This window comes from Mus caroli, chromosome 4 (genome assembly GCF_900094665.2).
Source record: "Mus caroli chromosome 4, CAROLI_EIJ_v1.1, whole genome shotgun sequence".
NCBI classification, from domain to species: domain Eukaryota; kingdom Metazoa; phylum Chordata; class Mammalia; order Rodentia; family Muridae; genus Mus; species Mus caroli.
This window is the reverse complement of record NC_034573.1, coordinates 47418719-47443615: the sequence shown is the minus strand read 5'-3', so window position 1 is coordinate 47443615 and position 24897 is coordinate 47418719. Positions and strand designations below refer to the sequence as shown.

Below are 24897 nucleotides of genomic sequence, written 5' to 3'. Positions count from 1 at the left end.
CTCTGGAGGCTGCTGTTAAGTGAAGCAGCCAGTTGCTGAGAAGTGCAGGGAAATCAAGGCCCCTCCATCACCCCTGACTCAGCGAGTATGAGAAAACATCCTGGCACTCTAGCAGCAACTGAAGTACAGGAGGTGGCTTTTAACACCTCTTCTGGTACCAGACCCAGTACTTACAGGTAACTGCCAGCTGAGGGAACATCTGTCCCCTTGGAGACTTCCTGGCATTGTCCTAGAAAACTCTGTGTTGTTCCTGCCTCTCATATCCTGTCCCAACATTTCCCAACTCCTTTATTCCACCAGTTATTTCTTCAAAACCTACTGGCACAAGCCAATGCCACCTTTACAGAGTAACCATTGCTTGTGAAATCATTCTAGCATCCCATAGGTTTGGCTGGTTGGAACTTCTGAAGTTTTAATCAGAAGATTCTGGTGTTTATCCTTCACTGTGAGAAACATAAAAAACATCAGTTGGGTCAAGGAGACTGGACCAACCCTGAAGTTCCTGGAATATACAAACCATACAGATCAGAGGGAGGGAGAAGAGAGCTTCCTGTCTAATAGATTTAATTACCACAAGATTCATGGCTATATATGTTGAACAATTACAGGGAAGAATAATGTAGGCTCTTGAGACTCATATGCAACTGAGAACGTGAAAGATCAGACATGGGACGTGAACCCAAGAGTAACACATGTGATTAAAATGATAGAATTATTGAATTCCCTTATCAGAATACCCTACTGAGGGCTTCTATTAGCAGACCATCCCCACAGCACCATTAGAATAATCATAATACATGAAATAGTATAACGAGGAACACTAACTTCTTAAGCTCCCAGCCCTCTTGTGAAATTCAAGTATCTGTTGCCACAGACGTGCCCAGGACACATGTGTATATGACCTTATATACAAGATTTCAACTGTTGGTTAAATTAACCTTTCACTATAAAATCCTATTTCTAAAACCTGTCCACCTTATTTTCAAAGTATGCTATAAATTACAAAGTTCACAGCCCAATTATGGATCTCAAGGATCTCAAGGTCCTGAGATGCCAGACATTCCACTGGGACCTAAGGTCAAGCTAAGGGAGTCACTCCAAGTTCACTATCGCATATTAATGAAAATTGAAGATGTGGACTCTCACTGGGTATACAAAAGTATAGGCAAGCTTTTTAAGATTTCTTTTAAAACTGAGAACTTAGCCAGGCATGCTGGCACACGCCTTTAATCCCAGCACTTGGGAGGCAGAGGCAGGCGGATTTCTGAGTTTGAGGCCAGCCAGGTCTACAGAGTGAGTTCCAGGACAGCCAGGGCTACACAGAAAAACCCTGTCTCGAAAAAAAAAACAAAAAAAACAAACAAACAAAAAAACCCCAACCAAACAAACAAAAAACCTGAGAACTTGAACTTGAAAAGTGAGAAACTAGGAAAAAGTGGGAAAAACCCCCACAAGTAGGTAGGAGAGACTTCTAAGAGAAGACCAAGCCATTGAGCTTGTCCTGTGAAACAAGCCTACAGCACAAGCACGGGAAAGGTGGCCACTTACATAGGTCTGCAGAGCCATCAGGAAGGCATGAGTGACTTCCTGAGTAATAATGCAGTTCCTTGTGTTGTGAATCCCAACCATAAAATTATTTTGTTGCTACTTCATAACGGTAATTGTGCTACTGTTATGAACTATATGTAAATAGCTGATATGCAGGATATGTGATATGCAGCCCCCAGGGGGATTGCCACTCCCGGGTGAACAGCTGTTCTAGAGACTGTTATTTGGGGTTCCTCAGACTGGCATGTGTCTTCTTAGCATGAATCAAAAGGAGCAATAACAATAAAAAGAAAATGTGTAAAAATTAAATGTCTTTAAAAATTTGAAGTCTGCAGCTGGATGCACGTCTTTAATCCCAGCACTTGGGAGGCAGAAGCAGGAAGATCTCTGTGAGTTCGAGGCTAACTGGTCCACAAAAAGAGTTCCAGCACAGCCAGGACTACATATAGAAACCCCGCCTTGAGCTACCACCCCCACAAAAAAATTTGTTCATGAAAATATATTAAAATATGTTAGTGCCATACACATTCTGCCTCTCCACTGTGGGTGCCCATTGCTGAGTGTCAGAAACCAGAATCCATGTCTCCCCTTAGGTCGTCCACCCTCCAGGTGGAGAGCAGAGGCAGAGCCTGGGAGAAGGAAAACACACTCTGAATCTGTGGCCAAGAACCCTGGAGGGGCTGGAGAGAAGAAAGCCTTCCTCAGGAGTCAGGTCCAGCTCTTTAGTCAAGGGACTTCCCCGGAGAGATCCATTAAGGGCGCAGTTCTCTGAGACGGTCCTTGCTTGTTCAGACTGATTTATTTGATGGTGGATGTACACGGATACACTTTATTCTATTGCAATCAACTTGTGACTTGAAGTAGATATTTTCCCTTAAGTCCGTTTTAATTAAAAAGTCACGGTGTGCTGAAAGAAACAGACTGCACCCAGTGAGGTGTGCACCCTTCACTCCCTCACTGCTCTCAGTCTGTGCCCACTGGAGAGGCCACTGGTTCCCAGTGAAATCCACCTAACACATCCCTGGTCTCTCTCTCTTACTGAAAACTGTCAGCAAGGAAGAATGAAGAATCTGGTGACCTGGGTTGAAAGTATTTAGGCACATTCTGCTAGAGGCTCCATCACTGCCCCCAGGGGGCCATGGTCCAGCAACTTCCGAGCTCCCCTAGGTGAGACTGGGCTGTGTGAAGCTGGCCTATGGACCGACCACATCTAGGCTTCCCGGTAGGTAAGGAATAAAGAGCTGGTCTCTGAGAGTCGACTGCCTGAGCAGATCCAGGGTAGGAGGTCTTAAGCCTAATCCATTCTCCAGTGCCATGTCCCCTTCAGACTGTGAGCCACAAGTATCAAAATAACACAGGACTCTGAACTTCTTCCTCAAAACAATACCAAAAAGAAGAAGAAGAAGAAGAAGAAGAATACCCCTTGAATACTAAAATACTTATTTTAATGAATTTGTTTTGAATACAAATGAAAAACAAGATTCTTACCATTTTAACTACAGTTAAAACCAGAACTGGTCAATAACATATTAATTTTGCAAAGTTTTTAACTACAGATTGTCAAATATATAATAGAAAATGCAATTTAGTGCTTTTTTGGTCACATATCAAAAATAAGCATTTTTCTCATACCTAGGTTATCAAAAGTGCCACTCAAAATCTTTTTCTTAATCAAGTAAAGTATCTGCAAGTGTGCAAGTTTGCTAAAAATTAAAAAAGGAACCGTCAGTGCTATTACATAGAAAACCCCAGGAAACGTCAGTGCTATTACATAGAAAAACCCTGTTCTGAAAAACGAAACAAACACCAAAAAAAAAAAAAAAAAAAAAAAAAAAAGGAAAACTTTATATATTGAATATTACTTAAGTGCTTCTTAACCAACCAAAAATGCCTAACACAGGCTCACGTTCTTAAGATGAAAGTCATCCTACAGAATTTAATGTTATAACATGACAGTTAGGCACCAAATTAAACAAATAAAACCTATCACTTAGTATGTTTGCTTGCTTGCTTTTTACTTTGTCCACAAGACAGCAGATTTAATGTTGTATTGCTTCATTCAAGTAGTGTGCCACATGAGGTTAGGCTCTGTGGTTTACATCAAATGTGGGAAGACAGTCCTCATGAGCGCTGAGCATTTTCACAGGAAAACAACTTTCATTTCAGATAAAACTAGAAATGCACACACATGTCTATTGAGCAGAGATACCAAATGCAAACTTACAAGAAGAGACAGTTAAATGAACTCGTGAAGCAATGATCCCCGGAAGAGGTGCAGGACAGTTTCAGCCATGACAGCACTGTTTGTTGAGTCACAGAGACATGCCACCAGCCTGTTCAGAGCAACTGAGTCAGAAGGAACATACAACATGTGAAGACTATCTCTCTCCAGCTGGTGAAACAAAACATCCCAGGTTCCAAACACAGGATTATTAACAGTAAAAACTACACTCCTAGCCTGGCAAGGTGGCCCTGGCCCATAATCCCAGCACTTTGGAAGCTGAGGTAGAAGGTCTGTGGCCAACCTGGGCTACCAAGTGAGACTCCTGTTGCAAAAAGAAAATGATACGCACAAATTGTAACCCTGCTTTTCTAAGGAAAAAGTAGTTTTTAAAACAAGGGCATGAAATAAACTTAAAACTGAGACTCAAAAATAATGAAAAATAATACTTGAAACTAAAATAAATTTCAGGTATTTTTTTTCCAAGCATATAGCACTGGGTATTCCCAGGTGGTCTCCCATCCAAGTACTAACCAGGCCCGATCCTGCTTAGCTCCAGAGATCAGACAAGATCGGGCGTGTTCAGGGTGGTATGGCCGTAGACAATTTCAGGTATTTTTAATGTGTGCAAGATATATAAAATAAATAACTGTATACAGCAAATATACACTATTAGTTTATTTTAGGTTAAAAAGTATTTAGGAAAAGTTCTCAGTGTTCAAAATTAAATAGGAATTGTCTTCTATATACAGGAATTTTACTGGAAATATGAAGTAAAAGTTTAATTCTGCAGAATTAAAACACAATTATAGTCATTCAAAAAGTAAAAAAAAAAATACTGAATTTTTGGTTAAATTCTTAGAATTTTGCAGTAACAAGTGAACTTTTTGTAACATTTAAAAAATTATTCTTTTGTCAATATAAAACTATCCAAATAATTATGAGAATCTTACACCAGAAAAATAAATTCACATGATACACTCGTGACCCCAAGAGTTACAACTACCAGAGCGAGTGGTGTCCCTGAAACAAAACACTTCCTCCTTTTGTCCCCTCCATGCTTACACATCAGCGTTCTTTCACATCATTTACACAGCACTACGAGCACACTCTGAGATAAGTAACTCTTCCTTTTGCCTGCGAAGCCCAGGGACGGCCCTCAGTCTTCTTTCTTGGCGTGTCTCTTAGCACCACCTGAAGGCTCTGCTCCCCGCTTGGATGCACTGGAGGCAGAACCATTGGAAGACGGTTTGACTTCAGTTTTCTTTTCACTCAATGAAAACTGCTGCTGCTGCCGCCGGCCAAAAAGCATCCGAGTCAGGGTGTCCTCAAAGGGAGTGAGAGTCACAGCAGTATCCTTTGTCATCATCATGGTTACCTAGGGGGGAAAATTAACTTTGAATTTCAGTACAAACACTTTTTGTTTCTTAAAACCAAGAGAGAAAAATAATGGGCAAAGGGACTCAAATGTATTTTTTTATTTAATCTGTAGGAGAAAACAATATGGTAAATTCTGGGAAAAATCTCAGATTGCTAAGAATTTAAAGATTATTCATTAAAAATGTACCAGGTACTGGTATACCAAATGAAGTATAACCATTACTACCAAAACTTAAAAGGAAAAAAGAAAAAATAACGAGAGAGAAAGAAATAGATGATAGACAGACAGACAGACAGACAGATAAGGAAGTCAAGGGAAATGAGATATAATTTTTTATGAGATATAATCTTATCTAGCGTCTACACATACAGCCAATACAGCTATCATTACTATATGTCTGGCATGGGTCAGAATTGTAAATACTTTATACTCCTCTCTACTTTCAACAATTAATGTTGCCTTCATCACAGAGAGGAATAGTCACAGCTCTGACAGGTTACGTAACTTGCCCCAAACTAAAAAGCAAATTGAATGGAAAGCAAGACACAATACAGACTTAGGTTCAACTACTACTTAACAACACACTATTGCCAATGGTGCAGGCTTTCAGGAGCTGTAGTGCCCCAAAAAGACACTAGAGAAAGCATCCCCCCACCAATCTTTTCTGCTTGAATTACTTAAGTATAGAACAAAGACATCAGAATTTGGACTCAAAAGTGATTCCAATCCTTTACCTCATAAATCACACTGCTCAACAATGTTCAGACTTGATCTAGAAATGAGACTAATCCCCGAGTGGATGTGCAGGGAGAACTCAGGATCTAGCTTAGTTTCAAAGCCCTAAGACTCTGTAACAGTCAGCTCTTCCAGATCACAGGAAAAAAAAAAAAAATCAAACTAGAAACGTTTGCAATGACATCCCTAAAGGAGGCCCCTACACAACCCACTTGCTTGGGGTGCCTGATATCAAGAATAATGTATCCTTCAGTGTGACGTCATCTAGGGGCTGCGAAGTTACAAAGAATGTGTGCCATGCAAGTTACAGTAGCCAGAAATAATGGTAAATAATTTAGACCACGTCAGATGAAAAGGGCACAATATAATCTACAGGATACTAACACTACCACATATATAAAGCAAAGCTCACTTACACAGAACTTTGTGAAGGTCAGACGGTCTGAAATGTGTACTATGAAACAGCTACTTTAATAAAAACAAGCCCACCTTGTCTTATCTTTTTAACTTTATTTTATGAGTACTGGTGTTTTGCCTGCATTTGTCTGTATTTCACATGAACCAGTTACAGATAGTTGTGAGCACCATGTGGGTGCTGGGAATTGAACCTGGGTCCTCGGAAGAATAGTCAATGCTCTTAACCATTGAGCCATCTCTTCAGCCCCAAAGCAGCTACTTTTATAACATATGTGATGTCTGACGGGAAGAAGAACCCTGGGAGTAAAAATGTTGACGGAAGGAGGAGAGTAAGACAAGGGATGGAGGTTGTATGCAATTTTATGAGTAAAATTAATACAGACTTTGAAAGTACTCTATGTGGGTGGATAAAGCTGCTTCCTGAGCCATAGAATAAGTGCAAATTCCAGTGTCTGGGGTGGGCAACTCCCCTACAAGCTGGTGGTCAACCGTGTGTGAAGTTCCTCCCTACCACACCTCCTGACAAAAATACAAGCTAGTGCCCCTGCTGTTGGCTGCCTCTAAAAACTAGATGGTGAGACCCAATGGCTAAAGACACCATAGAGGTATCTGATCACAGGACATGGAGAAAGCAAGCTTGAACCGGCCACGAGTTTTCTTGATGCTTGCTAGTCCCTCATGGTGCCAGAAGGTGTCACAAAGGCTAATGAGAGAGACTGACATCAAGTCCTGCTCAGCTGTGGAGTCTCGCGATATATTACTGAATGGTAAGGCAAACTGTGCCCACTGGGCAATCCAGGGGCAAACAGCAGCTTTCTCATTAAATCTGAGACCCACTCCACAGAAGGGGATTTCTTCACATCTCATACTATAAAACCTGATCAGAAGCCGTTGGCCACAGAGGTCATAAGACCTAACGGGGAGGCTACTGCTTTGGTTTTGCTAAATAGACAAGGTGTGCTTATCACAATAGCTGTTATACCCACAATTAGTGCTGCTGTGAGCTTCAGTCTGAAGCTGCCTTTTCCAAAGGGTAGTATTAAGTGCAGGAACTCATAACTGGTCAAAGTAATGACAATAAGTGACTGTTAAATGTTCAGAAAACTGGGGCATCAATCCTACTCCAAGACTTAGAAAACCTCCGAAAAGAAATATCACAAAGAATGTAAGAAACAGAAAAAGAGGGGGAATGGTACGGTGTGTTGGCATGACGTGTGATATGGCTGCTGCAGTCTTGAACCCACAGCATCTGGGATGGATTGCACAAGATTTATGTAAGACTAGACCTGCCAACATCCTGCAGTGGAAGAGGTAGGTGCTCACTATGTCCCACAATTCCCTGAGGATTTATATGTAGTTAATGGTTACTGGAAGAGGGAGAGATATTTACTTCAGTGGTGTAGTCACTGGTAAGGCACCCATATTCTTTTAAAATTTATTTACTTTAGTCTATTTTTTTACATATGAGTGTTTTATCTGCACACATATGTGTGTTTGATGTCTAAGGAGGCCAGTAGAGGATATAGGTTATCTGGGACTGGAACTGCAGAAGACTGTGAGCTGTTACATGGTTGCTAAGAACGGAACTTGGATCTTCTGGAAGAGCAGCCAGAGATCTTAATGTAAATACGTATTCCCTGAATTGAGCAGACCTTAGTACACATGAATTATTCTACTAAAAAACTGATTTTTAAAAAATGTACAAGTACTCATTCCTAAGTATCGTGTAAGAAACACACTGATCAGTACTTTAAAATGACCTTGAAAAGCTGGTGTCTATGCCACACCTGGGGTATGGGTTGTACCAACAGTGGAAGTAACAGGCCACAGGACAGTTCAAGCTGCTCTCCCAGGACTGCTCCTGCTTCCACTCCCCACATCCCTTTAATCCTGTATACTCCTCGTCTTCACTTTTATTTACCTCAATTAACTAAAATCATTTTACAGTTCTACCGGTCTTTGAAACTGCTTTTACCACAGTCATCATACGTGGCTTAATTTTTAAAACACACAGCTTCTTCATAGTTCTTTTTTTTAAAAATTAGATATTTTCTTTATTTACATTTCAAATGCTATCCCGAAAGTTCCCTATACCCTCCCCCCCGGCCCTGCTCCCCAACCCACCCACTCCCACTTCTTGGCCCTGGCATTCCCCTGTACTGGGGCATATAAAGTTTACAAGACCAATGGGCCTCTCTTTCCACTGATGGCCAACTAGGCCATCTTCTGCTACATATGCAGCTAGAGACACGAGCTCTGGGGGCACTGGTTAGTTCATATTGTTGTTCCACCTATAGGGTTGCAGACCCCTTCAGCTCCTTGGGGACTTTCTCTAGCTCCTCCATTGGGGGCCCGGTGTTCCATCCTATAGATGACTGTGAGCATCCACTTCTGTATTTGCCAGACACTGGCATAGCCTCACTCGAGACAGCTATATCAGGGTCCTTTCAGCAAAATCTTGCTGGCGTATGTATGCAAAGGTGTCTGGGTTTGGTGGGTGATTATGGGATGGATCCCCAGATCGGGTAGTTCGCTGGATGGTCCATCCTTTCGTCTTAGCTCCAAACTTTGTCTCTGTAACTCCATCCATGGGTGTTTTGTTCCCTATTCTAAAGAGGAATGAAGTATCCACACATTGGTCTTCCCTCTACTTGATTTTCTTGTGTTTTGCAAACTGTATTTTGGGTATTCTAAGTTTCTGGGCTAATATCCACTTATCAGTGAGTGATTATCAAGTGACTTCTTTTGTGATTGGGTTACCTCACTAAGGATGATATCCTCCAGATACATCCATTTACCCAAGAATTTCATTAATTCATTGTTTTTAATTGGTGAGTAGTACTCCATTGTGTAAATGTACCACATTTTTTTGTATCCATTCCTCTGTTGAGGGACATCTGGGTTCTTTCCAACTTCTGGCTATTATAAATAAGGCTGCTATGAACATAGTGGAGCATGTGTCCTTCATAGTTCTAATCATTATTGGTCAGCACCTTTGCTCTATTTCATAGTAACTAGTTCACTGTAGTTTCTTCAAGTGAACAGCCAATACCTAATACATGTTTCTCAGAGTTCTTCCAAGTATCCACTGATGGAAGAAGGGATCCAAATTTGGCACAGTTCAAAACAGACAAAAGATTTATCTTAAAACTTTTTTCTTATGTCAGAAGGCTGAGGAGATGGTTCAGCAGTTAAGAGGGCTGGCTGCTCTTCTAGAGGACCTGGGTTCATTTTCCAAAATCCACACGGCACAATTACTGTAACTCCAACTCCAAAGAATCCAGCACCTTCTTCTGGCCTCACTGGGCACCAAACATATACAAGGTGTACAAAGATCGATACAGACCAAACACCAATACACGCAAAATAAAATAGTAATAACAATAAAGCATATGTGAATTTTACCCAATAATGCATTTAACATATTTAAAGTTAATTACCATTGAGATCAACTAACGGTCAAAAATATGTCACATTTGTAATATGATTTTATACAGAAAATTCCAGAAGCCACATATCCCTTGGGGCATGTGTAAACCTAGTTCATGAAACACAGACATGCTTGAAATTGCAAAGCGTCCATTTTGTATCAACAATACAAAAGGGCTTTCTCCTCTACTGATAATCTTCCCCATTTATTTTGTTTCCCTGTGGCTTGAGTTTTATCAATCATAAAGTACTTGAGAGAATTATAACAATAAATAATTTCCTCTTTAATGAATCTGGCTAAACATAGCTGAACATGTGATGAGTACTAGGTTAAAAAGAAGAAAAGGAAAAGGAAATTGTAGAGGAGAGATGGAAGAAGGAAAGGAGGAAAGGCAGATGCTGAATATATTTCTCTCGAGGAAGAACAGAACCACAGGTCGAGGCAGAACAACACCACCACCACCTGTCTACTTGACCCAGAATGAAGAAGCAGGTCTGTAAACACATGTGGCTCCTCTACCTGCAAACTTAATGTACTTACCTTTGACAACAATCAAAAGCAGTGCTAACTTCAAACTCTACCCTAGCTTTAAGAATGAAGCGGACCTGTCTGGGCTGCTTCTGACCCTCCTCCCTACGACTCTCTGACTTCCAAGACACTGCCTGCCTATCCTGTCCAACATAAGCATCTCCTGATGGCAGTGAAAAACCACAGAGGAGCTTCAGGGAATCCTGATGCACTGAGCAAACTCCCCCAGAACCATCTTTTCACATTCAACAATAAAAAACAAGTGTTCTTGTATTAGCTCCGCCTGAGGGATTAGTAGTGCAGGCTGGTGGACACCTGGAACTCGCTCACCTTTATGGTCACGAGGAAGATAGTGTAAAGGAACATGAGGTCGTGCCTTGATATCGCCAGATGCCTGGTGTGCTGGAAGGTGAACATAATTGACCCCAGCAGGGTTATCTTGCAAGGGCTGAAAGGAAATAACATTTTTAAGTCAGTGACAAACAAAAACCATTGCTCTGTCTACAATCTTCTCCGAGTGCTCTGTAAACACCAATTTAATGGACTCTTAGCAGATATTAACACAAAATGAGCTATGCAAATATACTTTTAAAGTTTCAGAAATACTGAATTATTTAAACTTAAAAATCTTTTCTCACAGCATAAAGTACTAGAGATTCTTATAGACTTTGTGTGTATGTGCGCACCCCCCCACACACACACACACACAGAGGCATCAGATCAGAGTTGCAGGCAGTTGTGAGCTGCCTGACTCGGATGCTGGGAACCAAACTTGGCTCCTCTGAAAGAGCACTGTGCTGCCTTGTCTGTCACACAGCTAGACTTCTCTGGAAGGAAAGACCCTCAGGAGGGAAAATGTCTCCATAAGATCCAGCAGGAGGGCATTTTCTTAGTGATTGATGGGGAAGGGCCCAGCCCATTGTGGGTGGTGCCACCTTAGGCTAGTGGGTTTGAGTTGCATAAGAAAGCAGACAGAGCAAGCTAGTATGCAGCACCCCTCTGTGGCCTCTGCATCAGTTCCTGCCTCTACCTTCCTGCTCTATTTGAGTTCCAGGCCTGACTTCATATGCTGATGAAAACCAATGGAGAGATGTAAGCCAAATAAACCCTTTTGTCCCCAAGTTTCTTTAGTCATGGTGTTTCCTCACAGTGACGGGAACCCTAAGACAAGCACCAAGTGCTCTTGACCACTGAGCTAACAACTTCTCAGGCACAAAACTTTTTAGAGTGTCCATTATGCTTCTATAGTACAGTATTGCAGAAACATATTTATCCATCATACACCTTTTTAAAGGACTTGAAAAACCTTCTGTGATAAACAAGACCCCAAGACAAATGGGAGAAATGGAGAGGCATCTTTCCTGTTCTGTGGTGTAAATGCCACCACTGGACAACCTCAGGCTGCCGTAAAGAATGGAGAGTAAGATCACACAGTTACTCTCTGAAAGCAGTATGGTGGCACCCATATACCCAGTACTTGGGAAGCCAAGGCAAGTGGATCACTGTGAGTTAGAGGCCAGCAAAGCTACACAGTGAGACCCTTTCTCTTAGAGTGCAGCATGAGCCATCTACCCTAGGATAGCACGTAGCATGGCAAGTCAGCGTTTGCAACATCATAAGTACTAACGCTGAAGTTATGAACCCACTGTACCCCTAACCTACATGGGCTACAAGGGTTCCCTTACACACTTGTGACATGCTTAAAGTATCTTGGTAGAAGATCTCCATCCAGCTTTGCTGTGCCTACAGAGAATAAATTATAAACTATGAGAATGCCACACTGCAAAAATGACAAATGGACTTTTTTATAAGTCCATTTACTTTTAAAGGTTATTCAAGTGTTTATAAACTAAGGAATGGGTTCAAACAGCGTAAGGTCTGGACTTCACATATTAATGTAACTAAATAACAATCATGACTTGGAAAAGAGATTTCTAAACTTTTCTTGTATATTCCTATGTTTTAAAAATATTTTAGCCGGGCGTGGTGGTGCATGCCTTTAATCCCAGCACTCAGGAGGCAGAGGCAGGCGGATTTCTAAGTTCGAGGCCAGCCTGGTCTACAGAGTGAGTTCCAGGACAGCCAGAGCTATACAGAGAAACCCTGTCTGGAAAAACCAAAAACAAAAATTTAAGACAACTTTTAACATTCTTATCAGTTTATAATTGTATAACATGTTATAAAATGTACACAAATTAACATTTAAAAGCATAAAGGGCAAAAGAGGGGCTGTGGAGATGGTTAGTGGGTAAAGCGTTTGCTGTACAGAATGAAAGCATACTGGGTGCTGAGAGCCATAAGAGCCCACCAGTAATGCCAGGGCACAGGAGGCCCAGACAACAAGCCAGGAGCAGGCTGGCTACTCAGGAGGACTCGACAGTGGGCTCCATGTGCTCTGGAAGACCTCACTTCAAGATAGACGGTGGAAACGTATCAGTGAAAACATCCCACTCCAGCCTGGGGTGGCCATAGGCACAAGCATGCTCTAGGACACACAAGTGAACATGCTTACACACACACACACATACATACATACATACATACATACATACATATGACCTCTGCCCAATGGAATATGATTTATTTTGATGTTATTTTGTTACTCTCATTGTTTCGTTCCTATGCTAAAGTAGCTCCTTAAGGAAATGGTTTTGGCACACACACTGCCCATTTTGGATTATGTTTTCTTAAAGACTGACTCTAAAAAATAAGCAGTTTGTAGATAACTGGGAAAGGGCACTGAAGAAGGACTTAAAGGAGATTTAAATCAGAGTTAGACCTGTTATGAAGACTGAGATGAACTGGAAAATTCTATCGCTGTTTCCTACGAAACAGGAAGTCAGATTCTCTTTCCAAACCACAATGGTGGAACAGACGGCAGCAGATACTCCTCTTCCAAAAAGGGAAAGGAGAGAGCCCTGGCACCAAGACGTTTCAAACTCCAGCAGATCAGTTCCACGGGGATCCTAGGCTTCAGGCTCTATGCTTTAACTGTGTACACCATGGCCCTGGCCTCTGCACTTCAACTCCAGCCTGTGCCCCTGGACCATTACGCTCCCATCCTTCCTCAAAACCAGTCCTGCTTTTCTTGGTCGCTTCCTAGCTCTAGGACTCATTCCCTACTCATGGCCACACATCGTATATGCTAAAAGTTAGGATCTGCACATAAGACATGTCCACATCATTGTCTGATAGGGTTTGTTGGTGGTGGTTTTATGTGTATGGGTGTTTTGCATGCATGTATATACTGTGTACCACATGTCTGGCTAGTGCTACAGAGGCCAGAAGAGAACATCAGATCCAGTGGTGCTGGAGTTGCAGAGTTATGAGGCGTCGTGTGGGGTCCTCTGTAAGTGTGGCACGTGCTCTTAGAACTAAGCCTTCCCTTCAGCTTCCAAGCTGGGTTTGTTTGTTTTTCATTAATTTATTTGCTCACTTTATATCCCAATCGTAGCCCCCACCTTTCCTTCCAGCTCCTCCCCACACAGCACCTGCCTCCCCTTCTCCCTACTCTGTCTTCTGTGACAAGGAAGACCCCCACGCCCCATATCACACCACTCTGGCACATACGTCACTACAGAACTATATACATCCTTTCCCACTGAGGCCAGACAAGGCAGCCCAGGTAGGGGAATAGTAGCCCCCACTCCAGTTGTTGGGGGACCCACATGAAGACCAAGCTGTACTTCTGATACATATGGGGGGGAGGGGGGGGAGGTCCAGTCCATGCCAAGCTGTTCTTATAAAGAAGGGGAATCCAAAGAAAACTGATGTTTCCTTTGAGAGTTCATCTGAATTAATGAATTTGCTGGTTTTCTTCCCAATGTGACTGTTATTTGTTTCTTGGGTATGTCTCAGTCATAAACATGGTTTAAAGCATTTTAAAGCAACTAGGTGGCATCAAAGGCTGAAAGTCCACATCTCAGTATAATGCAGGCCACTTACAAGGACATCTTCAGCCATTCATCACCTTCTGGTTTCCAGTCTCCTTTTAACAACTGTTCACAAGCTGTGATGACAGCACCACCTGCACCTAAAGACAAAATAAAAAAGAAACAAGAATATTTAACCAATTTGCTTAGGAAATTTATGGTAGGAGAAGTCAGAATTTCCCCTCCTAGTCCAAAATTCAAGATTACCAAAACAAAATTCTCAAGAGGAAGAAAAAAATGTGTCTTCTGTACACTGAGATCTGAGATGAGTGCATTTCCCTCCTCAGAATGTCAATGTCTGCCTTACAGTGACCTAAGGTTAAAGCTGGGCTCTCAAGCACAGACATGTACATATAGAACTGTTTTAGGAAAAACAAGATCCGCTCTTTACATTTCTTTCTTTGACATGGCTAATTTTAGGTGCAGTACACCATAGCAAAGGTGAAAGAAAGAAAGAAAGAAAGAAAGAAAGAAAGAAAGAAAGAAAGAAAGAAAGAGAGAGAGAGAGAGAGAGAGAGAGAAAGAAGGGAGGGAGGGAGGGAGGGAGGGAAGGAAGGAAGGAAGGAAGGAAGGAAGGAAGGAAGGAAGGAAGGAAGGAAGGAAGGAAGGAGGAGAGAGTGGAGGGAGGGAGGCTATAGAATAAACAGAAAGCAATTCGAGCAATGTGAATATGAATATCTGCTATTTCCAACAACTGACAAGAAAGGAAAGAATATAAAGCAATTTGTTTTCATTTTTAGACAGGGTCTTTCTATTCTAGAATTCTCTGTGTAGCTCAAACTGGCTTCAAACTTGTGATCCTCCTGCCTCAGCCTTCCAAGTATTCAGATTATAGGTATGCCTCACTACGCCCAGCCTCAGCATTTTTTTTAAATTTACATTAAACAAAATTTCATATAAAACATATTTCATATATGGTAAAATAACTACTTATGATTCTATCTGGTTCTGAAACAACAAAAGAAATTATTCGTAAGAAACTTTTCAAGGCCACCAGGCTTAAAATAATGGCTGGAGTTAACTAAAGTTAGCTCAGAGGTTAAGAGCACTGGCTGATCTTATAGAGATCCTGAGTTCAATTCCCAGCAACCACATGGTGGCTCATAACTATTTATAATGAGATCTGGTGCCCTCTTCTTCCACAAAAGCATACATACAGGCAGAATACTGTATATATGCTAAATAAGATCTTTAAAGAATAATGGCTGATCACCAATACTGATGTAAGTAACTTTTAAATTAACTTTACCAGTTAAAAAACTAGACAAGGCTCCCACTCTCCAAAAAGACTTTTACAGTATGTGATCCCTATCCCTGTAAGCAAAGACGTACTCATGAGCTACAGTACGTCAGGAACACAAGTTGTTAATCTCACCTCGGGCCCATCCAACAACTATCATGACTATCCAGGCATTTCTGTAATAGCTGTTAGCATCCGAGACTCCGCCTACTATTTTCCACGTTCGGGTCACTTCCTTCATTCCCGCAGCCAGGAACTGAATAGGTTGATATGAATAACCCTGGGAAACTAGGTCACGAGGGCAAAAGAATACAATATACCTGAAATTAAAATTTAAATATTTCAATATGTAAATAATATCAGAGGAATGAAAGTGAAAATCTAAGTCACCACCACTAACAACACAGCATAACACAACCAAAGTAATTATCTGTAAAAGCCTGGAATAGGATTTCAAAAAAGCAGACTGGATACTAGATTGTGTTTTACGTTACACAATATATATATAAGTCTGTATGATGAGGAGGAGAAGCCACATACTTTGCAATGCTCTATACAATTTTTTCATTCATCCATACAGTATGAGAAGAACGTTAGGTACATAATTAATTAAGAGAAAGAAGCAAGTGTCTTACCAGTTCCAGCAGGTATGGGCTATGAGCATATGATGTCTTTGTTCTTAGGGAAAAGGAGGTAGACAAACCAGCCTTTGGGCAAAAAAGCAAGGGCAGCATTTCTACTCCTACCACTATCTTGACCTGTGTCCCTTAGCTTAGAGTGTAAGTTAGAAATCTATACAAAGACAGAGAGAACTCCCAAGGAAATAGGCTTATGTTGTGGAAAATGTATGTTCATGCAGTTGAGAGAATATTGAGTGCAATCTTTAATTTGATTGAATAAGCTTAGTTATAGCCAGTGAAGTTGTTGCTAATTTAACAGTAATATAGCTGTTCTCTGGTGAACCATAGTTTTAAACTTTGTTTGTTCTTCAGCATCTCCTCAAATACTACCAACATTATTTACTAGAAAATACAGTTTTTTCCCTCCATTCCTAATAGACAGTTTGGTATGTAGAGCACAATACATCTTCTAATGGAGTGATACAGAAAGCATGGCACAGAAAAAAATGTTTGGGCCGGGCAGTGATGGCGCACGCCTTTAATCCCAGCACTTGGGAGGCAGAGGCAGGAGGATTTCTGAGTTTGAGGCCAGCCTGGTCTACAGAGTGAGTTCCAGGACAGTCAGGGCTATACAGAGAAACTCTGTCTCGAAAAAGAACAAAACAAAAACAAAAACAAAAGAAAAAAATGTTTGGTTTTTTTTTAAATTAAGTGTTAATTTTATTCTAATTCATGAGTCATAAACACAAAAACCTCACATGCATTCACCGAATATAAAATATTTGCCAACACTGCTTTCGAGACCAAATATGGAAGCATAGGTCAGCCGCTACATCCTTCTTACTCCAGGTCCCATCACTGTACCACAGTCCACAGAATGTCTGTTTCATTTCATCTAAACACAAGGCAGCGGTGGCTCGGTACAGCTGAAGCAGTTGCTTCTTACACCTCAAAGTGGCTCTTCATACCCTGCTTCTTACTACAGAAAGTAAAGGCTACAGTGCTCATCATTGGATTACACTGGTTGCCGGATGGCAGGAATCCTATCAACTTGTCAATCTTATCAACTGTTCTCGAACCAAAAACTCAGCACAGTGAAAAATAGCTCTGAGCTGAATAGTCTATTAGCATCCAATCTGGAGGCAAAATACAAAACATATCAAAGAATCAATTCATTACAGAGTAAGGAATGAAACATCTGGAGACAATTTTAAGTAATCTGATATAGGATGGCTTAAATTTTTTTACATTGACATGATATCTTGAAAGTTTTAAATGTAGAAATGATTTCTAGGAAGTTGGACAATGGAGAAAGAAATCATATACACTTAAATAATGAATTGTCTATATATTCTTAATAAAATGAGACAATACTTTGGTATCTCTTATAAATTAGATAAAGAACAGATGCTATAGATTTCCTTTAGCTGTAACTCACATTAAAAATGGCATGCTCAAAAGAACAAAACCAGTATTACAACAGCTCCATTTGCCTTCCCTAATTCCATCTGTAACATATGCTCAAACTTATTACACAACAGCAGCTTTTACATTCAACTATGCCATATTACAACACACAGTCTATAAGTTATAATTGTTGCTACTTCTGAGTGGGTTCACTGTAGCTGTACAGATGTGAGCCTTCATGTGGTTGTTGGAAATTGAATTTTTAAGATCTCTGCTTGCTCCAGCCAACCCCACTTGCTCCAGTCGACCCCCGCTCACTCAGGTCAACTCTGCTCACTCAGGCCCAAAGATTTATTTATTATTATACATAAGTACACTGTAGTTGTCTTCTGACACACCAGAAGAGAGCGACAGATCTCATCATGGATGGTTGTGAGCCACCATATGGTTGCTGGGATTTGAACTCAATACCTTCGTAAGAGCAGTCAGTGCTCTTACCCACTGAGCTATTTCACCAGCCCTCTCCTTTTGGTTTTTTCAAGACAGGTTTCTTTTGTAGTCCTGGCTATCCTGAATCAGCTCTATAGACCAGGCTAGCCTCAAATTTACAGAGATCTGCCTGCCTCTACCTCCTGGGTGCTGGGATTAAAAGCACATGCCACCATTGCCCTGCATCAGATATTTCTAAAGTACACATAAAACCCCACATATTAGTGAAACCTCTGTGCCCACCTGAGTTGCCATGGAGCAAAAGGAACAACTCTCTGTCATGTCTAACAGACTTATGAATGAGCGTGAAAGACAAATGACTGCAGACAAAACCACTCTTGTTCTGCAATATAAGTTAGCTATATAATGTTCCTCTGATGAATTACTGGGAAATGTCATTAAACAGCACATCTCTTCTGTAAAGATTGTAATTTCACCTTAAGTTTGTAATATCCAAAAAACCTTTACCTTGTAAGTACCTAAAATAATACACATAGATACATATACATATGTATATATACAGGAAAGGAAAAAGAAATGGAATGAGAAGATAATAATGGATTTCTCAGATACTTTTAAGTTCTGTGGGTCAGATTAATAAAAAGAGAAAAATGACAAAGAGAGAAATTAGTGTAAAATAGGACACAACCAACATAAACCAGTGTAAACAGGTTTTAAGATGGGAGCAGAATTTAGGTTAAAACCAGGGGTTAAGCAGATGGCGCTCTGCTGGGCTCATCCCTGAGAACACTCCCTCCCTCTCTTACCATCAACTCCCCCTGTTTACCTCAGGCAATATCACTTAACTGGGCCGAACAGAACACAAACCACACCCATGTTAGTCTACTGCAATAGCCCTGGCCTCTGGTTAGGACACAAAAGAAATTTCATGGATATATCTTGAAAAAGACTATAAAACTGTGACTTATATTTCCCTCATTTAAATGTAATCTCCCTACAGAATGCCTGGAAGTTTAAGGAAAACATAAAATCAATAGATAGAAAATTATAAATTATGTACTGCCCCCATAAATGGCTTTTTAAAAAGAAAGTATATGGAGTTTTCAGACAACAGCTGTATACAGACAGAACAAGCGCTTGTTTGTCTTTACCAGTAGATGGTGCTAACCCCCAGGCATGCTACCGTTCTGAAGCTGACCTCACTTGAAAATATAATTCCCCAGATCATTTGACTCTCAAAATCAGAAGCAAAGACTGAGATGTTATTCAAAATGTTAAAACTTTTCTAATTAAACAATAAGATGCACTGTCTTGACTCCAGCATCATTTCTCATATTTAAGAGACTGTAAGGACAACACTTCTATTCCAGAGTTCAAAGCAATTTACTGCTTATGCACCAACTAACAGATGAAATAACCATGGTTTAAATCTGGGCTCTGGATACTCAGGGTCTCCAATTCCTTGGCTAAGTCGTTAATTTCTTTGTGCCTTGCGTCATGCTCTGTTAAGGCTAAAGCAGTACTCACCACAGCTTCAAAAAGCCAGAATTGCAGGGCACAGATATAATAACTAGTGACCTGCATCCAGTACAGAGCAAGCAAAATCCGAGTGTGAAGACTAACCAGGGAAGCATGGCACTGTGACCATGAAACTCTGGCAGCACACACACACCCTGGTTTAAAGATGAGAAAGGTTAAATGTAGGCGAGCAAAGAACAGAACAAAATTAATTAGCAATGCCAGGATATTCTGATTTTGTAATATCCTTTGCCCAACAAATAACAGAATTCTTTATTCTAGGTAAATTTCAAGTATTACATATATAACAGAGACACGTTAAATAATAATAAATAGTCTTGAATTTGAATTAGAGATAAATATTAGTATGAACTCAAGTCATTTTCTCTTTCTTTACCCTAGCTCGTTTCAATAGATGTCTTAGCAGTGTCTCCAATGCTCTGAGTGAACCTTGAAAAAACTATTTCTCCTTAAATGAAACTAAAACTAATTCCAGAAGAAAGGTATAAGAATCTTAAAATACCAAGAGACATGAAAACTGAAAAGGCTCCCACTGGCCAAAGATGGGACAGTTTCAAATAATGACAAAAATTGCACTCTGTATAGTCTCACAAATCATCCTTTAATCTGAGTTCATACACAGGTTTGTTGCTGTTGTTGTTGTTGTTGTTAAACTGACCATCTTTGCAGGATGACCAGCAAACAAATAACCAAGCAACAGCCCTGCCTCTCTCTGAGAAGTACAACAAGTTCAATAAAAACCGGGCAAGTCAGAGTGTCGATAAACGCACGTGTGTGGCTGGAAAGGAAGGAGTATGAGGAGCAGTGGCCATGCATCACAGCAAAGAGGACAGAGGAGGGAGAATCTGTAGGGATGGACAGTAGGTCATGAGAAAACTCAGGCTGTTGTTCCTGAAAAGACAGTATTGCACGCAGGAGTGGCACACTGTAACTTATTTTAAGATAATCACTTCATCATTATGTGAAGAATATCTAGGGGTAATGAGAAAAGCAATTAGCCCACCTAGGAAGTTACTCAAAGTCCAGGCCAGAAGTGAGAGGACTAGTACTTAACGCTAGAAACAGGAGAGATAGGAAGGTCACAGAATCTGGCTATCTTCCTTTTTATATAGTCTCAGCATTTATACAACATTAAAATAATCCAAAATGCTAGTATCTCTGTAAACGACCACTATAGACTGGAAATCCTTTACAGTGCTTCTGGAGGGCGATGCTGTGAGATGAGTAAGACACAGGGCAGCTGTCATGCGCAGAGGCTCAACAGTCACACTTGTTCTGACTAGCCTACTCAGAAAATATGGGAACTGTTCCCTGGTCTCAATTTCCTCGCTGTCAAGTGGAAGTAGTAACAACAGCTGCCTCTTGTAGGAGGGTGAACAGAACACACTGGAAGGCAGGCTTAAGACTGGGAGAGGGTAGCACAGGAGAGAGCAGGGAGGTTGGGAAGAAGGATGGGGAGTCGGCCAAAACTAATCATGTATGAAAATGCCATAAGGAAACCTGTCACATGTAATCTAATGCTTTTAATTTTTAAAGGGTTGGAGAGGTGGGTCAGCAGGTAAGAATAGTGGCTGCTCTCACAGAATACCTGGCTTCCTTTTTCAACATCATAATTGTGGCTCACAATTATGTGTAATTTCAGTTCCAGGGTATTCAATGTCCTCTTCTGGCTCCTGAGGGACCAGGCACATACATACATTCGTGTTATATATACATACATACATATGTACATACAGACATTCAAGCAAAACACCCATACACATAAAATAAAAATAAATAAATCTTTAAAAACATAATTATAGTAGCTACTTCACAGGACCCAGAGTATGAAAATAAATATAAAGAATTTACCTAATATCTCGTTCAATACATACTAGCTATCGAATGATTAATTCCACTCCACCCACTTTCCACAGCCAAAAAATATTAACTACTAAGAGAAAGAAAGTAGTGATTTTACTGAAAGCAAGCAACACCCTGTGAAATCTTTGAAGACTTTCCTGTGTAAGTCTGGTAGTATACTCTCTTTCATTCTCATTTGATAGAGTGAGTTCTGATTTAGATACCAACTACTTGAGAGAGAAACTTGTAATTGTTGTTAGTAAAAACTCCTAATTTACCACCAGATTAGATTAAAAAACAAAACACAGTAAAACTTGGAATCCTGTTCACATGGAGGAGGCTTAGCCTGCAGAACAATTCGATGTAGTCAGTCATTCCATACCTGATTGTATAGCTTACAAATTTATTGGATGTTTAGAACAGTTATAGATGAATTTAACATTTAGTTACAAATCAGAGAAATGCAACATATAGTTCCATAGTATTTAAGTAATTTTTTTCTCTTAAAGTAACCAGGAAAAGATTTTGTCAGGAAAAAAATTGTAATAGCTACTTGTGGTGGTTTGAATATGCTTGGCCAGGGAGTGGCACTATTTGTAGGTGTAGCCTTGTTGGAATAGGTGTGGCCTTGTTAGAGGAAGTGTGTTACTGTGGGCGTGAAGATCTTCATCCTAGCTTCCTGGAAGTTAGTCTTCTCCCGTTGTCCTTCAGAACAAGAAACAGAACTCTCAACTCCTCCAGCCCCACATCTGCCTAGACACTGCCATGCTCCCATCTTGATGATACTGGATCTCTGACCCTGTAAGCCAGCCCCAATTAAATGTTGTCCTTTATAAGACTTGCCTTGGTCATGGTGCTGTTCACAGCAGTAAAACCCTAACTAATAATATACTACTTCACAGGACTCGTGATGTAACATGAAAATGAGTCTTAGCTGGTACATAATTCTAATTCGATAATTACTAGCTATCAAGTGAGTAATTACACCCACCCTTCCACAGCCACAGGTTTCCTCTACTACTTTACCATTACCACTATTATTTGTAACATCCATACCTGTTTGTAACGACTTAATGCATCCACAATTATTATAATAGAATGAAATTTTGGTTATTTTTCTCACTGTGTTGTATGTGCATGATGCGCAGAAGGCTGCATGCTACAGTGAACGTGTGGAAGCCAAGAGGCTTCTCTGGGCGGCCGATTCTCTCCTTCAGCTTTGTGTGAGTTCAAGAACTAGAATGCCGGTTGCCAGGCTTAAATGGCTAGCTCCTTTACCTACTGCGCCCTCTCACCAACCCCAGGAAAAATGAATTCCAAATGCTCCTTATATATTAAATTGATAGTGTTTTTAAATTGAAAGCATAGTTTACTTTAAATAAAACAAAGCATGTTGATTAGAATCAATATATTTTAACTTAATTAATCAATCTTGTTAAGAACCATCTAAACCTGCATGAAGAAGAATCCAAGCCAATTCCTACTATCATTTTTCCAATTCATGTTTAAAGATGTCAGAAGCTTGGGGCTGGAGAGATGGCTCAGAGGTTAAGAGCACTGACTGCTCTTCTGAAGGTCCTGAGTTCAATTCCCAGCAACCACATGGTGGCTCACAACCATCTGTAATGAGATCTGATGCCCTCTTCTGGAGTGTCTGAAGACAGCTACAGTGTACTTACATATATTATAAATAAATCTAAAAAAAAATGTCAGAAGCCTTTACATAATCCAATAGCCAGATGTGGTGCAAAGCTGTAACCCCAGCACTGGGGAGGCAGAGGCAACTCTATGAGTTGGAGGACAGCCTGATGAACATATTGAGTTTCAGGACAGCCAGGGCTACACAGTGAAACTCTGAACCTATCTGTCTGTCTGTCTGTCTGTCTACAAATAAACAAGCAAATGATGAAGCCAACAAAGAAGAAGAGACAAGAAAAGCTTGGACTTTTTGTTTAATTGTTCACACATTTTTTAGGATGTCACAATACTATCTAAGTTTATTTAACAAAACAAAATATTTGGGCCAATATTTGATGTTCTCTAATGTTAAAATGTTCCCATAAACACTAAAAACAATTTCCACTGGAAGAAGATAAGAGGAGGAAGGGGAAGAGGCAAACTTTGCACTTAAAAGTCTTTGGCACTATTCGGGTTCGTTCATTGCACATGCATTAACTTAAGGACATAAAAAAGGTTAAAGGAAAAAGATCCATTTTACTGCAATCTATTAAACAATTCTTTAAAGATCTCATAGTGCAGCCTAAGGGCAACTTACCAGATTGAAGATGCCAGTAAAATATTAGTGTGGTTTGTAAGAAACTTCAATGGAGACTCTGCAAGCAGTATACAGGATAAAATTCCTCCACCAAAGCAATGGAGCATGGCACTCAGCCAGCTAGACAGGGGGTTATTCCACGCCGCCGCCACTGCTCCTGAAAGGATGGAGTAAAACACGCTCTGAGACCACTGCATAGGTGCCAGGAAGCACTAAGCACCCAATACACTAGAGAAATAAAGCGTTTGTTTATTTATTTCCCAAAAATTATATTCACAAGTGTGCTCATCATGGACATTTGAATCCGTATTCTCTTTAGTCACGGGTTTTACTGTGTGCAATGTGGGGAGATGGGAGAATGTGGGTGTGGCTGCAGGTATATGCTGGAGGTATGTTGGGAGGGTATTCTCCAATGCAGGCACATGGAGGTCAGCGGAGATGTCAGGATCTTTCCTTGATCATGTCTCCACATTTCTCTTTTGAAACAGGGACTTGCCTGCACCTAAAGCTTGCTGCCTCAGTTAGACTGACAGAGTGGTGAGCCTCCAGGATCTGCTGGGTTCTGGGCATGTGTTACTTTAATTGGCTTTTATTTGTGTTACAGAGATCCAAAGTCAGCTCTCCGTGCTTGTGCAGCGAGTGCTTTATCCACTGAGTCCTCTAACCCCAAAACAACAGAGTTTTCTTCAAAAACTGTGGGGTGTTTTTGAGGTGGGGAAGAAAGTAAGAGCTAGCATGCATATCTACGTGCTTGAGCGATGGTGCAATTGCCTATGCATGCACATAAGGAAGCCAGGGTTTCTTCCTCTACTGCTCTGTCTTTTACATTGTTTTAGCCAGGGCACTATTTAACCTTGGCTGGCCTAGAACTCGCTACATAGACAAGGCTAGTCTCATACTAGAAACTAGAGATCAATCCATCTATCTCGTCCATCCTTCTGAACGCTGGAATGAAAGGTATATATCACTCTGCCTGGCTCTCTACCTTGTTTTTAGAGACAAGGTCACTCACTGGCTGGTGAGCAAGTCCCTTGATCTCCCTGCTTCCATCCTTCCAGCTCCTGTGTTACAGAAGCAAACAGCTCCATGCCCAGCTTTAATAGGGGCTAGGGACATGAACTCAGGTCTCCACATCTACAAAGCAGGCACCTGACCCACTCGGCATCTCACAGTCCCCGAGGTATTGTTTAATGACTGATTCTGACATCCTATTTTTTGGAGGGGGGGGGCTTTCCAGGACAGGGTTTCTCTGTGTAGCCCTGGCTGTCCTGGAACTCACTCTGTAGACCAGGCTGGCCTCGAACTCAGAAATCCACCTGCCTCTGCCTCCCA

At 40.8% G+C, this 24897-nt stretch overlaps 1 protein-coding gene and 1 pseudogene across 1 annotated transcript in view; both read right to left on the bottom strand.

Annotated features, from left to right (window-relative positions):
- Positions 1 to 4254: 4254 nt before the first annotated feature.
- On the bottom strand, positions 4255 to 4373 carry LOC115030904 (annotated as a pseudogene).
- A 59-nt stretch (positions 4374 to 4432) lies between these two features.
- The window catches only part of Tmem38b (transmembrane protein 38B), a 34770-nt gene continuing 14305 nt past the window's right edge, over positions 4433 to 24897 (bottom strand). The window contains exons 2-6 of the mRNA XM_021159989.2: positions 23566 to 23722; positions 15568 to 15752; positions 14206 to 14293; positions 10591 to 10708; positions 4433 to 5147 (exon numbers count right to left, since the gene is read on the bottom strand). Of these exons, the coding sequence (XP_021015648.1) occupies positions 4929 to 5147; positions 10591 to 10708; positions 14206 to 14293; positions 15568 to 15752; positions 23566 to 23722 (767 nt within the window). The 3' untranslated portion in view covers positions 4433 to 4928. The remainder of the gene's footprint in view (positions 5148 to 10590; positions 10709 to 14205; positions 14294 to 15567; positions 15753 to 23565; positions 23723 to 24897) is intronic.